Here is a 14,192-nt window from a genome sequence, read left to right as displayed (position 1 = left end):
CACACCGGGACTTTTCTGAAACCAAACGGCGACACAGGAAGTGTGTGGAGAGACAGTATCGTGTAGTGGTGTGGAGAGCAAGTCGCAAAACGGGGCTTCGTGCCCCAGCTTCATCGTGGATCGGGTCTGTGACCTTGGGCAGATGCCTCGAATCCGTTCCAGCTTCCGGGGATGTAAAAGAGGGGTGATTATCATAGATGCCCCCCACAGGGCGGAAATGAGGATTTACCAGTGCCTGGCACAAGGAAACAGCCAATCTCTGTTGTATGATCAGGAAGAGAACACTGGAGACAAGATGCAGGGTCTCCCCATCTGCTCGGAAAAGCCATGTCACCTCTGGTCATTCTCTTGTCCTCTCTGAATCTCAGTGCCCTTGTCCACGAGTAGGGTCAACTCTGCCCACATCCTCCCTGCTGCCCACCTCTCAGGGCTATGTTGAAGGTCAAGGGAGGGGATCCAGATGACAGAAGCTGTAGGCATCACACACAGAAGTGAAGGATCACCACAGGACAATGGAGACCAAGGTCATGATTCCATCCTCCACTATTTCACATACGTGATGGTAAGTTATGTGTCAGTTTGGCTGGGTCAGGGTACCTAGATGTTCGTCAAACATTATTTTAAAAGTTTCAGTGTTTTTTTAGGTGAGATTAACATTTAAGTCAGTAGACTTTGAGTAAAGCAGATTACCCTCCATGTTGTGGTTGAGCCTCATCCAGTCAGCTGAAGCCTTACTAGAAAAAGACTGACCTCCCTGGAGGAAGAGGGAATTCTGCCAGCAGATTGCTTTGGACTCAAACTGCAGCTCTCCTGTGGGTCTCTACCTGGGACTTGCCAGCCTCCACAGCTGATCTCTCTATATATGTATATGTGCATGCGTATGCATATACACGCACACGCACACACACATCCTGTTGGTTCGGCTTCCCTGAGAACGTAACATACCTACCATTTACTGAGCACCATTTACTGAGTAGTGTTCTGGATTCGAAGGGGGACAAGAGAAAGGTGACCCTGCCATCCAGAAGTTTATAGTCAACAGAGATCCATTAAACACTGAATTATGGAGATCGGTCATCCAAAGGGTGATAGATACAAAGAAGAGAAAATTAGGGCCCCTAACCAGGGAAATCTTCTTCAAGGAAATGGCGTTCCCACAATATCCATTGGATGGGCAGGAACCAGCCAAGCGAAGGTTGAGCAGACCTGTAGATGAGAGCAAGCTTTCCGGGGGAAGTGTGTTCATGGTCTTTTGCTTGCTGCGTCCCCTCCTGGGCTGGGCTTCCTGCGTCCCCTCCTCACGCGGCACCTTACCACTCGCACTTGTAACCAGAGCACACAGCTGAGTCCAGGGCTGTGTAGATGGTGGCGGTCTGAATGGCTCTATTTGTCCTCGAGTCCTATGAGGGTGCTATGTTTCCCACTTTTTACAGAGTAGGGGATGGAGTGGGAAGCAGGCAGAGCAGCAAGTCCTGCTCTCAGTTCATCCACGGGGTGAGGCATTCCCAAAGGCTCTTACTCCTCTTTCCCCAAATCAACGGTGGGGTGGTAGGGGAGCATCTGGCCAAGCAGCTGAAGGAAATAACCCTTGGGAGAAAAGAGTCCCTTTTTTCCCTGCAAACAAGTCACAAGATTCCATAGAGGGCTCCCTGTTTCAAGGCTGAGAGAGAAACAGCTTTGTGTGGTGATGATGGCTGGAGGTGTGTCTGGAGGGAACACACCTGCCTGACCTTGTTCTCACTTCACCCCACAACACACCCAAGGCTTTCCTAGTGCCTGGCCGCCAGCAGCTCATCCATCACTATGGCTGAACCAAACTCATGACACGGTCTCGGTCCTCTGCCTTTCGCCCCACACTGGCCTGAACTGCTCCGGTCTAAGGGTTGTGCCCGCCCATTTTCACAGATAAGCGGGGTCTTCAGTGCAGTGCAGGTGGTGCTGCTCTGGGGTGGGGGTGGAGCATTTATTACATGGCCCCCCTGGTCGGCTGGACTACCTGGGAGCATTGGGATGGAGCAGGCAAGAGTGCTTTCTGCCAGCAAGCTCTCACACTCTGGAATAAGAGAACTGAGTTTGCAAACAGAAGGAGCTAGCACTGGGAAAGACGCTGATTTTACCATCACTGGTCTCAGCAAGAAAAAGTTTCTGGTTGCCAAAGCTGGTACAGTGCCCCACTAAAGAATCCACCAAATATCTTACTGGTGGTGGTAAACAGATCTCAGCTCCGAGTGGACAAAATGTCTACCTGAGTGGTTGGCTGTGGCATGGAGCACAGAGCAGACCAAGGGAACAGGAGAAGAATTTGAAAGGAATCCTGTCCCCAGCACTAAATGCTACTATAATGGTTCTATTTCTGGTTGTTTACCTGGGAAGTCAAGTACTCAAATTCAATGCTGGAATTTAGAGGCCAGTGTTGTGGACTGCAGGTTGGTGTGCCTCCCGAATTCCTATGTTGAGATGTTAATCCCCAGGTAATGGCATTAGGAGGTCAGGCCTCTGGGGGTAATTAGGTCATGAGGGGGGAGCTCTCACCGATGGGATGAGTGCCATTATAAGAAGAGATGAGAGAGCTTCCTCGCCCTCTCTCCTCTCCCATCTCCCATATGAGGTATGACAAGATGACCACCATGTACATGCCAGGAAGGGAGCTCTCCCCAGACCCCAGATCGGCCAGCACCCTGACTTGGGCTTCTCAGTCTCCAAAACTGTGAGAAGTAAGTTTTTGTTTCAGCCCCAGTCTATATGGTATTTTGGTTAGCAGCCCAGTGGGCTCAGAGGGTATTACAGAACAGAGCTAAGATGGACCCATAAAGCAATGGGAGAGAATGAGCAGTCAGAGGACTTTTAATTCAGGAACTATTTAAAAATCTAAAGAAAATTATGGTTTGCTTTTAAGACTGTATCAGAATGACTTCCCCCCTCCATAATGATTCATTTTAGTTCAATGAAGCATTGGAAAGGAATTCAAATATTTTGTTATGCAAGTCATTCAGGAAGCCAGAACAGCATTTCTTACTCTGAGACACAAAGGAAAACTTTCTAATTAACTCAGCAGTTTGGACTCACCATTTTTTATAAAGCATTACTATCAATCCCATTTTAATGGGATAATTATAGCAAATCATGATTAACTTTCCTTGCAGCCATTAGCAAGAGAAAGACATAGAAAGATAAGATGCGAGAAATGTTAGCTTAAGGTACACCTACTATTCCCATTCTTTTGATATCAGTAATTGTCTCATTGTGCTGAGCCTGACCAAAATGTGGCTTTTGGACAAAGAATGATCAAAAGCCCTATTCTGGCATTATAATCCATCTTATTGCCCTTTGGTTAATTGAGAACGTGGCATTTATCCCAGAGAGAATTCCCTCATTTTATCTTGTGCTTTCATTCCATAAGTCAGGATGCTAATTAGGATTACAGGTATTCCAGGAGGCCCCAAACCTATCCAATTATGGCACAGGTTTCTAGCCTTTAAAAAGTTCCCTTAGAAAAATCACCTTCCTCTTTCTCTTTCTATATGCTTGCATGTCCACACACATACACACATACAACACCTACCATCTCCATGTCTTTTAAAAAAATACCCTAAAAAAAAAGCCAGTAGATTTGAGGCTGAAAATCACAAAATGGGGAAAAAGATGAACAATCTCTCTTGCAAATTATGCCTTAAAGTCTTCATGACTGATCAGCTTCCTAAGTTAAAACTTCTCTCTTCTCCCACATAAATGGGTTGATAAGTTACTTCACCTTGTTGGGCCTCGGTTTCCTGAGAGTCACAAGGAGAGGATGTGATGAGATGATGTTCCAGAAGCTTCCTCAGTGAGGGGTGTCCAGTGCCTTTGCTCTCTGCCAGGGTGCGAACACGAGGCAGCATCTTCTCATGGATGTCGCTCTCCCGGGGCAACATACATGGTACAGAGTAAGTGGGGCAAGGACCTCCAGGGTCTTTGCCATCTGGATGTTCTCGATGTTTCTGCCTCCTCTACACAGCGTTCACCATGCAGGACAGATCCTTCACGTGCCGAACACCCAATCAGAACCTCCCAGGCTCTAACCAGGATTACGTGAATGTTCAACAGGTTTTGAGCGTCCCTCATGGAAGCTGGCACTGAAGGGGTACAAAGATGGAAAGAACATGATTCCCTTCCCCCAAGAAATGTGCAACCTAGTGAGAGAAACCAAGAAGGCTATTTCACCAGAATTGCAAGGAATGGAAAGCTGGCTTGTCCACAGAGATCTCTTCTACAGCGTGGCCATGGAGATCGCTGTCTGGGGGATTCACATCTCTGGAGCTTGAACCAGAAGGTTTCAGAAGACCCCCGCTCCACCTAAGGCAGGCAGAAGTTCAGAGGACTGGAAAATGTAGAAGCTCTATGAAGAAAATGGACCTACAAATCTCTTCCCTTTCCTGTGCTCTGAACACATAATAATGGACTGAGACATAAGACAGGTAATTCCGGGCTGCCGACCCAACTATTCCTCCCTGCTTACCCAAGAACCATTTCATCCAGTTGGCTCTTTGTAGATAACTCGGGCAAAGAGAGCCCCAAATGGAGTATTTTATATATGGTAATGCACCCTCCTGTCCAAAATCAGATCTAAATGAAGCTGAAATGTGCTGCTTACCCTTCTAATTTTCCTTCTGATAATAAAAGCAACAAAAAATTACCTCCATATGAGTTGACCAGCAGTATTAAAGGCAATCACACTAGTAATGAAAAGCAAAATGGCACCCCACTTTCCTTACACGTGTTTTACCTGGACTCTTTCTGTTCAGTGGCCTTTAATGGAGAACATCTTCTAATACTTCCCTCTCATCTGCAAGAATGAAAGCTGCTAAATGTGAGAGTGGCATGGCAGGAGGTGTAGACAAAAGCCCCCATGACTGAGGGCATCTGGGTTTGCTCCAGAAGCAGCTGGGCCCTTGGAGAAGCCCTGGGTGTCTGGGATGGGAGGGCGCTAGGACTGCGTGGAAACCTCTGCATGGGGTAGGAGGGGTGGGGGAGTGGAAAGGACCCACCTAGGTGAATGAGTCAAAAAGTTTTCTCCAAGTCTCCTTTCCTCAGATGCAGCCTGGAGGAGGGGTCAGAATAAGAAAGAATGGAAGGACAGAAAACCAACTCCAAAGACAAGAGCTTAGCAGACTCCAGCAAAACCAGCAGAGCATAGAAAGGAGTATCTGTAATTAGGGAGTAGAAGGTCACATGAATTTACTCCCCAGAAGAGCTGGCAATTTAATTTACAAAGCTATCAGACTAGCCGTTCGATGAATTATTTTGTATTATTCATGCAGTATTATTTACACATTCTTCCCCCTGCTCCTGCCCCCCTCCAGCACACTGAAATAGAGAGCTCACAAGTCACTTTTCCCATCTGTAGCTTTTAAGGATGGAGTAGTCACTGGTGAGTAGTGGAGTCCGGAGTTTTCTATCATTTATATATGCTTGAAATGAATGTCAAAGGCTGGCTCAAGTCTTTCCCGTTCTCTCCGATAGAGTTTCAGGATGAGGAATGATAGAAACGATAATGAGGAATTTGACAATTTGCATACTGTTTAAATAACCTGAACCTTGCTGGGCTGGAAGGCATGAAATTCTCCTCCACATAACCCGGCATCACTTCCTGAATGAGGGAGAGATACACCAGCCATTTCTACTTGTTGAATAAATAAGAGCTACATGAATACCTTCTAAAAATCTGATTTTTATCAAATTTGTCTGTCTTGTTGTTTTTGTCTTGTAATCAGAATGTCAGAAATCTCGGCTTCCTCTTCCCTACAGTATCACAGGGGTTCAGTATGGGCAGACCTCATTTCATTGTGCTTCATTTAACTTCACTGCACAGGCATTGTGTTTTTTATTGAAGGTTTGTGGTGAGTCTCCTGGCACCATTTTTCCAACAGCATCTGCTCACTGCCTGTCTGTGTGTCACATTTTGCTAATTCTCCCAATATTTCAAACTTTTTCATATGTTTGTTGTGGTGATCTGTGATCTTTGTTACTATTGTAGTTGGGGCACCACACACTGTGCCCGTATACAACGGTGACCTGATCAATAAATATTGTGTGTGTTCCGACTGCTCCACCACATGGCCATTCCCTGGTCTCTCTCTCTCTCCTTGGGCCTCCCTGTTCCCTGAGCACAACAAAATTGAAATTAGGCCAATTAATAACCCTCCAGTAGCCTCTAAAGTGTTCAGGTGAAAGGAAGAGCCATATGTCTCTCACTTTAAATCAAACGCTAGATGTGATTCAGCTGAGTGGGGAAGGTGTGTCGAAGCTGACATAGGGTGGAAGCTAGGCCTCTTGTGCCAAGCAAGAGCCAAGCTGTGAAAGCAAAGGGAAAGTTCCTGAAGGAAATGACAAGTGCTACTCCAGTGAACACATGGACGATAAGAAAGGGAAAGAAGAAGAAGGCCTTACTGTTCATATGGAGAACGTTTCAGCGGTCTGGATAGAAGACCAAACAGCCACGACATTCCCTTAAGCCAAAGCCCAACCCAGAGCAAGGCCCTGACTGTCCTCAACTCTGGGAAGTCTCAGAGAGGTGAGGGAGCCGCAGAAGAAAAGTCTGAAGCTGGCAGAGGTTGGTTCACGAGGTTTCAGGAAAGAAGTCGTCTCTACAGAAGTGCAAGGTGAAGCAGCAAGTGCTGATGGAGAAGCTGCAGCAAGTTCTCCAGAAGATCCAGCTAAGAGAATTCATGAAGGTGGCCACATCAGATTTCAGTGTAGATGAAACAGCCTTATTCTGGACAAAGATGCCATCTAGAACTTTCACAGCCAAAGAGGAGAAGTCAATCCCTGGCTTCAAAGCTTCAAAGGACAGGCTGACTCTCCTGTTAGGGGCTCGTGCAGCTGGTGACTTTAAGGTGAAGCCAGCACTCTGTTGCCATTCCAGAAATCCTAAGACCCTTATGAATGATGCTAAATCTACTCTGCCTGTGCTCTGTGACCAGAGCAACAAAGCCTGGATGACAGCACATCTATTTACGACATGGTTTACTGAAGATTTCAAGCCCACTGTTGGGACCTACTGCTCAGAAAGAAGATTCCTTTCAAAACATTACTGCTCACTGACAATGCACCTGGGCACCCAAGATCTCTGGTGGAGATGGACAACGAGATTAGTGTTGTTTCCATGACCGCTAACACAACATCCATTCTAAGCCCATGGGTCAAGGTTTCAAGTCTTATTATTGAAAAAATATTTTGTAAGACTACAGTTGCCATAGATAGTGATTCTTCTGATGGATCGGGACAAAGTAAATTGAAAGCCTTCTGGAAAGGATTCACCATCCTAGATACCATTAAGAATATTTGTGATTCATGGGAAGAAATCAAAATATCCACATTAGCAGGAGTTTGGAAGAAGTTGGGTGACTTTGAGGGGCTCAAGACTTCAGGGGAGGAAGTCACTGCAGATGGGGAGGAAAGAGCAGGAGAACTAGAATCAGGAGTGGAGCCTGAAGACGGGACTGACGGGCTGCAATCTCATGATGAAACCTGAACAGATGCGCAAAGAAAGTGGTTCCTGAGATGGAATGTACTCCTGGTGAAGATGCCATGAAGATGGTTGAAATGACAACGAAGGATTTAGAATATTCCAGAAACTGAGTTGATAAATCTGCAGCAGGGTTTGAGAGGACTGACTCTAATTCTGGAAGAAGTTTTCCTAGGGGTCCAATGCTATCAAATAGCATCACATGCTACAGAGAAATCCTCCATGAAAGGAAGCATCAATCGATGAGGTGAACTTCATTGTGGTCTTATTTTAAGAAACTGCCACGGCCATCCCAACCTTCAGCGCCCACCACCCTGGGCAGTCAGCAGCCACCACCATGGAGACAGACCCTCCAGCAGCGAAAAGATTACAACTTGCTGAAATCTCAGATGGGTAACATTTTTAAGCAATAAAGTAGTTTTAATTAAGGTATGTGCATTGTTTTTTTAGACATAATGCTACTGCACACCTAATAGACCACAGTATCATATAAACATAACTTTTATATGTGCTGGGAAACAAAAAAAATCATTTGGCCAACTTTATTTTGATCTTTGCTTTTACTGTAATGGTCTGGAACCGAACGTGCGATATCTCTGAGGTGTGCCTGTAATCGAATGGCTTTGACCGTAAAAAGGCTTATAAATCTGTAAAGGAAAAATAGTCTCCACTAACAAGCTCACATGGTTCTTTTATTTTTTTCCTATGCTATGAACTTCCACATCAAACAAGAGACAGTTTAGAATGAAGCTAAATCTAGACAATGTAGGACCTAGTGGTAACACTGGCCAAGTTGTTTGTGTGTGTGTGTGTGTGTGTATGTGTGTGACAGAGAGAGAGATTATTTAGAACACATACCTTTTAACAGATCAAAATATGCTGCTACTGGGCTTGAAAAATAGTGTTGAATACAATACAGATGGCTTAAAATTAAGGGCTGAAAAGAATGAACAGCCACAGCCTTTACTGCACAGGAGACGTAATCCAGCCAGGCAAGCAAGTCTATTTCTAAATCGAAACTCTGAAGACTCCACCAAGTCACCTGCCTCCAGGCTGCATGGCCCAAAGAAGAGAGATTTTGGGGAAGCATCTGAGAAACGCACAGATGGGTGTGGGCGGATGGTGAGGGGGAGCCACCACATGGACACCACGCGGGGATGCCTTAGCGGGGATCCCCAGGAGCAGGAAACAGCATGGAGGATACAGGAGCGGTGGCTGAGGCTGCATGCCAGGCAAACATCTTTACAGGAGCCTCGAGTTCATGGAAATCAGGACACCCCCCCCCTTCCTTTACAGGGATGTGCACAGAGCAGCCAACCAGCTCCACTGTCCTGTGCCCTGCTGGGACGCAGGACTTCTATAGATATTCGCTGAGTGAATCAAGTATGACAAGCCCTTCCCAACCTGTCCCAGCTTAAGTTTCCATCATGCCTCTTCATGATCGCTCCATCCAATTTTCTGTGATCTTTCTATATTCTGTAGAGTCTGTTCTCTTGCTGCTAGCACTCACCTGTAAGAGTTTTCTTATATTCCCAAAACACAAACTGGGGGAAAATGGGCTGAGCGCTTCTCATTCCGTGCTTTGGAGGCATTCCCAGAGGTTCTAAAGGAAAAAGAAGGCTCCTTTCCGCCTTCATGCTTCATGGATTTCCCTTCAGATATTCTTCTGGGAAGAGGAGAACTAGCCAACGTACTGGTGCACATGACTATCACCATTACCAGTCTCGCCTTCAAGAGCGCTGCACATGGGAGGCATGGCGGCAGAACCACACACTCAGTGAGCTAAACAGGTAACATGATTTGCTCTAGAAGCTTGTAATCCAAGACACAGAGCTCTGACATTAAGCTGTGACAACTAACAAATGAACCTTAAACATGGATGTTAATTAATTGTGCAAACAAATTTCACGAAGAGCATTTACTGACTAGGAGAAGGAGCCATTTTCAGACAGATTAGAGGTATAATTTACATATAAGCTAAATCAATGAAATATAAATGGGGACTAAGCTGCTTTCATCCACTAATCATTTTTATCTATTCATTAAGAATGTCTCTACAAGACCATTTAGTATAGCTTTGTTTATATTACTTGGAAGTAATTCCAACTCTTCCTTAAATCAGATTGTCCTTCATTTTGGTCCAGATTGGTGAGTTTTTGTTTTTTTTTTTTTTTAGAGAGAGAGCGTGTGCATGCACACGTGTTCATGTGCACATGTGCATGAGCAGGGAGGGAAGGGCAGAGGGAGAGAGAGACTCTCAAGCAGGTTCCACGCCCAGCATGGAGCCCATCGCGGGGCTCCATCTCACGGCCCTGAAATCATGACCTGAGCCGAAATCAAGAGTCAGATGCTTAACTGACTGAGCCATCCAGGCGCCCCAAACTGGTGAGATTTCTAAGACTGACTGGAATAATGCACAAGGCTATAAGTGTCGTAAGGACTGGCATTCTGCCTTGTGTGTCCATGACTGCAAGCCTAGTGCCTAGCACCATGCCTGACACACAACAGATGCCCAACGAATATTTGCAGTGTGCCCAGGAGAGTGCCAGGTGCTGACAACGTCAGGGTATTTCCTGTGTTTGCTGAACTGCAGCTCCAAGTACATTGAAGTCACTGCAAATCCTTCAGTCACCTTGGCGTCTGGAAGAGTTCTTGCCTCAAGCGGTGCTCAGTGGCTGCAGGGACCCTGGGTGGAGGGTCTGGGGAGCAGCTGACACCAGCAGGGAGCGCCATGGAGCTCCTCTGATCTCACTGTGGGTCTGCTCTTGGCTGCTCCACCTGCCCTTTCTCGCCCAGCCTCCACTGGATGAAGACAACTGGAGCCCAAGGTTATTTTGTGACGCCCGTGGCCCCCTCACATTCTTGACTCCACCCTCAAATTTTAAAGGTCATGTATATCTAGTGGCAGCCCAGCGAGACCTAGAAAATAAAATGGCTTAATGCTCCTGACTCAGGAGGCACTGGGAGATCTCTTACCCTCTGGGGGCCTCAGTTACCTTGTTCGCTAAATGAGAGGCTTTCTCTAGATAAACCCATCCGCCTCTTCCATGCCCAGGTCTTCCGAGGAAGTCCTGGGGTGGCTGAGGCACAAGAGGTCAGGGTTGAACTGGGTTTGCACCCAACCCCCACCTCAGGTGTAAATAATTAAGTTGCTTCTGGCGATTCCATGAAGCTTCCCTACTTCCAACCTATAGATTTATATATAGCACCAGTTATGTTCCATATTAAACTCCACTGTATTTCTTAGAGATGTTAATACGCAAGTTCTGCAACAGAGCTACATTGATGGGAATGAATCCTTCCATATGGGTAAGGACTGCAGCTCCTTATGGTGAGGCAGCAGGGGGTGCGAGAGTGGGGATGTGGGAGATGAGCGCCCCTATGGTAGGTCCAGGCCCCCCAGCACTGTGCAGAAGAGGCGGCAGGATGCAAGTTCTTATCAAGCTCTCGTTTCAGCCATACACCCGGTTTTAAGGAGTATATGATTACTACTCCCTTCCCAAGTCCCTCCCTCCCACGGCCACTTCCTCCCACCATGGCCCCCCACCATGCTCCGCAGACAGGTGCCACCTCCGTCACCTTCTGGAACGCCCAATCTGATGGGCCCATCCATGACATACTTCCTCAGACACACTCAGTACCTCCTGCCCTTCCTGGCCAGTTAATGGCCCCCATCACCCCCTTCTCTCCCACTCAAAGAAGCATATGGGATTGCAAATGCATGAGACAGAGGGTATCTTCCATTAAGAAAATAAGTGTGTTTGCATGCTTTTGTTTACTAACAATTATAACCTTAATTGTGGTTATACCTGGTCTTACTCCTGCTTATCTTATTTATAATCCTACTTATGTGTGTAGAATAATATCCAGTCTGCTTATATCTGACCAGTGCCCTCCAAACTATTTTGATGCAAGTGCTGGGTCATCCTCTTGGCTGGTGACACTCTTTCTGTTGGTTCAGTCCCTTGGTGACCTGGTCCCGTTGTCTCAGAATTGCAGGGAGGGGGATTAGGGATGGGGCAGGAGAGGACAGGAGGCCCGTGGCTTGGGGTCCAGGCCTACCTGAAGATGGAGCTACCCTGACCCTTATAGGAACCACAGAGAGGACCACTGTTAAAGATGCAGGGAGGCAGTTTCTTACGTGGTTCATTCTGAGGTATCCTGGATAGGGCTATGTTGGGGTATATGAGTAGGCCAGGTTGGCTAATAATCTCGTGTCCTCAAAGTAATAACATTTAATATTTGTTCACATTTGTTCAGAGGAGAAGTTGGATGTGGGCTCAGAAAGTGAGAAAAGGAGCCTACAATGCTAACTCCATATCGTCCAGGACAGTTCAGCTCTGGTATTAAAGTTCCAAACTCCTTAGCAAAACAAAAGCCCACATACACTTAAAAAATGGCTCAGATGATAAATTTTATGTTACATGTATCTTAGCACGATTAAAAAGAAAGGAGATTTTAACACCCTGCAGTTGCTTGTGCCCAATCTCCCCAGAAGGTAGCATGTTAACCACCCATAATTACCCCAGTGAGGGTGTCCCTGCTCTCCCTCAGCGGCTCCCCCGTGAGTACTTCCCTAGATAGGGATCCTGATCCGTAGGGTTTTCACCATCTCCGTCCTGGCTGGTGAGGCCAGGGCAGCCCTGCAGCCTTCTTGCCTACTTTGCTTCAGGGCTGGAAAAACCATCAGCGCACAACTGCCTACCCTGCCCCATGCCATGGAACATTCCGGAACTGGATGCTCTCCACTGGAGTAAGCATTGATCTATTCAACATAATCTTAAAGTTTAAATGCCGTTGGGAAGAGTAACAGAGCATGTTAATACTTTCCCAGTGGGCTGGTGAAATTGAGGTGCGGGGGAGAGCTTGGGAGGAGGCAGAGAAACTGGGAGGAGAAGAAGGGGCAGAGGGTCCCAAACTCCAGAAGGACTCCGAGTTACGGGAAGACCATGAACCTGAACAGCAGAGTCTGGGGGTCAAGGGGAAAGGGGAACGGTGACAATAAGAGCTGGGTCCTCATAGCATAGCAGCCGCCCCGTTCAGCCAGACCTGCAACTTTCCAGAAAGAAGCCGGGGCGGACCATGTGAAGTCGGCGAGGCACCGGCGAGGTTGTGTGCCCCGTCCTACTTCCGACGGAAAGGAAAGAAAGGCAACAACCACTTTCCTGGAGCTCAATGTTCTTATAAGCCCCAGCGTGTTTTCTAACTGGAGGGCAAGACTTTAAAGTCCGGTGACTTTACCCGGATGCCCATGTCAGCACAGAGAGTTTGGGGGTGACGCCTGAGAACAAAGTTACCCCGAACCCAGCTGAGCCGCATCTCCTGATAACCTTGGCCTATTGGCGGGCCTCTTTCTGGGGAGGTGTGTCTTCCCTGGGCCCCTGCCTCTGCCCACTGCCTTTTGTGTCTCTGTGTCTTGTCTTCAGATGGTTACAGTCCTGTCCCACACCGCACAGCTGGTTCTTCCTGCCCAAACCCAATCAGATCTCCAGTAATTTGAATGTCTTCATTTGCAACGCAATGCATGTAACTAAAGAAAAGTTTACGGTCCTTCCAAGTGAATTTAAGCTTGTCTCCTGTTCTCCCCATCACCCTCTCATTTTAACAGCCAAACTGGGCTCCTCGTGCCCTTCTTACCCCTTGTGCACAGCCCTGCCAGCCGAGCTCCTACCTTGCCCAGGCCTGGCGTGTCCTTCACCTTGCTGACGGCCCGCAGCAGACAGGGTGGGGCCGGTGGAGGGCAGGTCTGCAGAATACCGCTGAAGCTGGTGGCAAAGAGAGGGGGCTCGGCCACACACGAGGTGGAAGGTCGGTGCTTCTTCTTTTTAGAAGACAGATTTAACTTCTGGGCAGCTCTGGAAGGAAAAAAATGCAGAAGAGGGACAATGAGGGGCAAGTATGGTCCAATGTCCAATCAGATATGCCAGGCTCACTTTATTTAGCCACTTTCCCTTAAAGAACCCCCGGTTCTTCCTGAAGTTAGATAGTTCCCTGTTCATCCTCCAGGGGCTCAGAAGCGGCCCCTTACTACAGCGCAGTAAACCTAGTGAGCCACCCAATCACTTATACAGAAGGGGGAAAAAAACAAACACATACAATTGCATGGTTCTACAATCACAGTTTCTAAAGACTTGTTTGCGATCCACACTCAGCCTAAGCGTGAATACAGCTGGTCGTCTTTGGGCAAAAACAGCATCTATGAGGTTAATCATCCCACAACTTCTCTGGTATGAACTCAAGTGTGAGAGGCCTTATGAGTTATTTAGAAATTCAAACACCTTGTAAAATCCCAACCAGCCTGATGAAGAACCGCGTGGCGACCAATCAAGCACACTCCGTGTGTGGCTGAGGAAGAAAAACACACAGGCCAGGACCACGGGGAAAAATAAATCAACCTGGTTTTGGAAATGTAACACCAAATCAGAAGAGTCCAGCCACGGTGTACGGTGCTGAGACTATGGGCTGCTCGTGTGGAAAACGGGCTTTGTGCAGGGTGGTCTTTCGATACAAAGCCCAATTCATGGGGGCGCCTGGGTGGCTCAGTCCGTGAAGCGTCTGCTTTCGGCTCAGGTCATGATCCCAGGGTCCTGGGACAGAGCCCCGCATCGCGTCAGACTGCCTGCTCCCCCTGAGCAGGGAGCCTGTTTCTCCCTCTCCCTCTGTCCCTCCCCCCTGCTTGTGCTCTCTC

The 14,192-nt window shown here is 47.4% G+C and overlaps 1 protein-coding gene across 1 annotated transcript in view; it reads right to left on the bottom strand.

Annotated features, from left to right (window-relative positions):
• KIF26B (kinesin family member 26B) overlaps positions 1-14,192 on the bottom strand; it is a 438,834-nt gene that overhangs the window by 119,653 nt on the left and 304,989 nt on the right. Inside the window, exon 5 of the mRNA XM_035010982.1 lies at positions 13,176-13,359. Coding sequence (XP_034866873.1) covers positions 13,176-13,359 — 184 coding nt within the window. The remainder of the gene's footprint in view (positions 1-13,175; positions 13,360-14,192) is intronic.

The sequence above is a fragment of the Mirounga leonina genome, unplaced genomic scaffold (genome assembly GCF_011800145.1).
Source record: "Mirounga leonina isolate KUSES-001 unplaced genomic scaffold, KU_Mleo_1.0 Mir_154, whole genome shotgun sequence".
In the NCBI taxonomy this organism is placed as follows: domain Eukaryota; kingdom Metazoa; phylum Chordata; class Mammalia; order Carnivora; family Phocidae; genus Mirounga; species Mirounga leonina.
This window is presented reverse-complemented; position numbering and strand designations above follow the sequence as displayed.